The sequence below is a fragment of the Meleagris gallopavo genome, unplaced genomic scaffold (genome assembly GCF_000146605.3).
Source record: "Meleagris gallopavo isolate NT-WF06-2002-E0010 breed Aviagen turkey brand Nicholas breeding stock unplaced genomic scaffold, Turkey_5.1 ChrUn_random_7180001904373, whole genome shotgun sequence".
Classification (NCBI taxonomy): Eukaryota; Metazoa; Chordata; class Aves; order Galliformes; family Phasianidae; genus Meleagris; species Meleagris gallopavo.
The window spans coordinates 20,055-23,155 of record NW_011167379.1 but is presented as its reverse complement, the minus strand read 5'-3'; the positions used below and the strand labels follow the sequence as shown (position 1 = coordinate 23,155).

General features: G+C 35.6%; 1 protein-coding gene across 1 annotated transcript; it reads left to right on the top strand.

Annotated features, from left to right (window-relative positions):
- Positions 1-346: 346 nt before the first annotated feature.
- On the top strand, positions 347-1,954 carry TBCA (tubulin folding cofactor A). The gene is made up of 2 exons (XM_031557649.1): positions 347-547; positions 1,845-1,954. The coding sequence occupies exons 1-2, from the start codon at positions 359-361 to the stop codon at positions 1,923-1,925; spliced, it is 270 nt and encodes an 89-aa protein (XP_031413509.1). The 5' UTR covers positions 347-358; the 3' UTR covers positions 1,926-1,954.
- Positions 1,955-3,101: the final 1,147 nt, after the last annotated feature.

The following is a 3,101-nucleotide window of genomic DNA, read 5'->3' as shown; positions in this document are numbered from 1 at the left end:
AACTCAATAACTTTTTTCATGCAGTAATTATCTCTATGTGGTATTATCTGAACACTGTTTTTCTTTATTACCCAAAAGATGCAGGAGATATTTATATAACCAGCTGATCCCATTTTGGATGAAGCTGCTTCAAGACAGCAGGATAAAGTTTGTTTTAAATAGCCTTTTTTAACAAATGTTGTATGGAAAGCTTACAAGGTTGTACTTCTTTGTATGGGAAAAATACTGCTTTCTGCTTAATACTTTGTATTTAGTTAATTGTCCAGTAAATTAACAGAGTTTCAAGCAATTATGCTTAGTGAATGTCTTTTATTCAGAAAATAGGTACAACTCTTCTGAAGATCCTGGGTGATGCTGGATGATGATTTGGCTACTAATTTTTCAGATTAAAGAGTTATCTTTAAAAATAACATTCCTCTGTGAAGTACATTCTGATTTCATTGGCTTCCAATTGTCACAGGTTGAGATCTTACAAGAGTCTCGAATGATGATTCCAGACTGTCAGCGGAGATTAGAAATTGCACATGCAGATCTCACTCAACTACTAGTAAGTATAGCATGAAAAACCACCTCCCAGTAAATGCTGGTGTTGTTTGTTGGAAATGGATAAACATGCTTGTTTGCAATGCAATTGAATCAGAACAGAACTGGATTGAAAATTACTTTTTGCAGGTCCAAAAACTGGCATCCTGTAACATACCTCTGCAGTCCAGCGCAGATATCTGCTTATGCAGATTTGGTCCTCCATCTGTGAATATTCCTTCCTTGTATTAGTATACTAGAGACAGTCTGTAATTGGATTTATACCCCACATGCACTTCAGTACTAAAGTGCTAGAATGAACTCTCAAGTTCCTGTGCTCGTTGCATGACTGGAAAAAAGAGTTTGCTCATTTTAGGTAGTCTTTCTAGTCTGTCCTGTAGTGAACTGAAATATTCAGAGCATTTCGTCTACTGCTTTTACTATGCTAAACACAAGAAACAAAACAGCTGAGTTGTTGCTGAGTACTGGTTAAGCTATTTGTTATCGTAGTGGGTGTTTTTAATGTATGAATACCTTTGGGAATAAATAATATACAAATGGACTGACTGAAAATATACTAGGCTTGGATATTACTCTGTTTACATAAAAGCTGAGTTTTCACCAAGAATTCTACTACACAGGGAAAAGCTTCTGTGAGGCTAAAATACACTTGTGTGAGGCTATAAATTAAGCTTCAAACATATTTGATGGCTAAAATGTAAATCCCTTCTGAATGGAAAGCTTAAAACATCTTGTCCTTGAGTAGCATGCCCAAGAGGTGGCAAGATTTAGGATCCTTCTGTGATTCAACTTGTAACTTGACTGTTAGTTTGTCTAGGCTTCAGCAGCATGCAGAAGCGATGCTATTGATCTATACTGCATGCTACACAAACTTAAAATTAGAAATGTGGAAACTTATTATTACTGTTAAGAATTTGGAAGTCTTTTAGACATTGTTCTATTTTCTTAGCACACCTTCAAAGCTTTTGTTAAAATGAACTGTGTAGTTGTGCTTTTTTTCAGTTATTAAACTCTCCTTAAGTTTTTTTTTCTTGTTCTGAGTATTGTTGTTACTGCTTCCGGTTGCACTTTCCTTGTTTTTTATTTCAGAGAATAAAATGAAGGTATACATAGGTCAGGTCAGATCTTCTCACACGACAGCCATTATAGCACGCCTTAAGTAGGGCAAAAGAAATTCCTTGTGCTATGAGACGTGTAAAACTAGTGTTTTTAATGCCCCATGTGTTTCCATGTTTCCTTCCTAAATCCGTTCTACTGTCAGTTATTTCTGAAGTACTTAAAAATTTTGTTTTTAATTCTAGGAAAATGAAAAAGAGTTGGAAGAAGCTGAAGAGTATAAAGAAGCACGTTCCATTCTAGAGTCGGTGAAGCTGGAAGCCTAGAAGTTTTTCAGTACCCTCTTTATATGTATTAGCACTGGGTCCATTTCACACTTTATTTGACTATAGCTCTGTTACTACTGCTGATTTGCTAAGGTTCTCTTTATGCAAACTAGCCTCTCTCTAACTGCAAGATGCATCAAATAAAGGATGTTCTGAAACATCTGTGTGTTCCACATTCAGGCAAAATAAAAGCTTTTCCAGTTCACATCAACTACAAAAGGTTAAAAAAAAAAAGCACCTGTTTAACGTAAGCTTAGATTAAGAAACAACGTACACGTCAAATGTTAGCTATGTAAGGAATGTGAGGGGCTAATAAATACTTCAGAAACACCTTGTAACTGAAATTTCAAGCCATTATAGCATCAACTCTGTACTGGAAGAGGAGATGGACCAAATGACCCTTTTCAAAGTCACTTTTTTCCTGTCATGCAATTTATTTGTAACTTTATCAAGTATTACTCCTTGTTTATCTTTGAGCCCAAGATGGAATTAAGAGCTGATTCCAAACCTGTCTCAGTTTGCCTGAGGTTGATTTGTAGAGCCCAATTCACACAACTGCCACTGGTCAAAACTAAGTTACTTTTTCAATAAACAGAATTTTGTAGCTATGTAGTATGTTGTTGGTTGGATCTGCTGATAAAGAGTTCTAGAGTGAACTCTTTTCACAGCTGTTCATCTAGGCCTAAGTGACTTTTTTTAACAAAGTTCAAGCCCTGAAAGAAAACACATGGGTAAGAGAAAAACGCTTGATCTGCATGGAAGATCATTTAAAAACTATGCATACTGTGTTCTTTCAGAATGGCTTTTTGAAACAGGAAACAGAATTGTTGAAGAAAGCTCTTTATGTTAGTTGTTCTAATTTAAAAATTTTGTAGTGTGTTCCTGAACAGCAACAAAAAATAACAGTGTACCTTTTGTGTGATGCTATGTTGGATATTCTTTATAAATGTTTTGTTAATTTGCCTGAGTTTGTGTAAACTGTAGTTTCGTTTACATTTATTTATGCACCTTGAGCACAGTGAGAATAACATGTACTTCTCCATCGCTCTGAAGCGCTGCTTTGAGAGAGTATCAGTGTAAGATTCTGGAGTGGCTGCAGAATGACATACTTTTGAATCAGGTTCCTCCAAATTTCAGATCTACCTTATACAGTGCTAAGAGGTAAAACTGTGATAA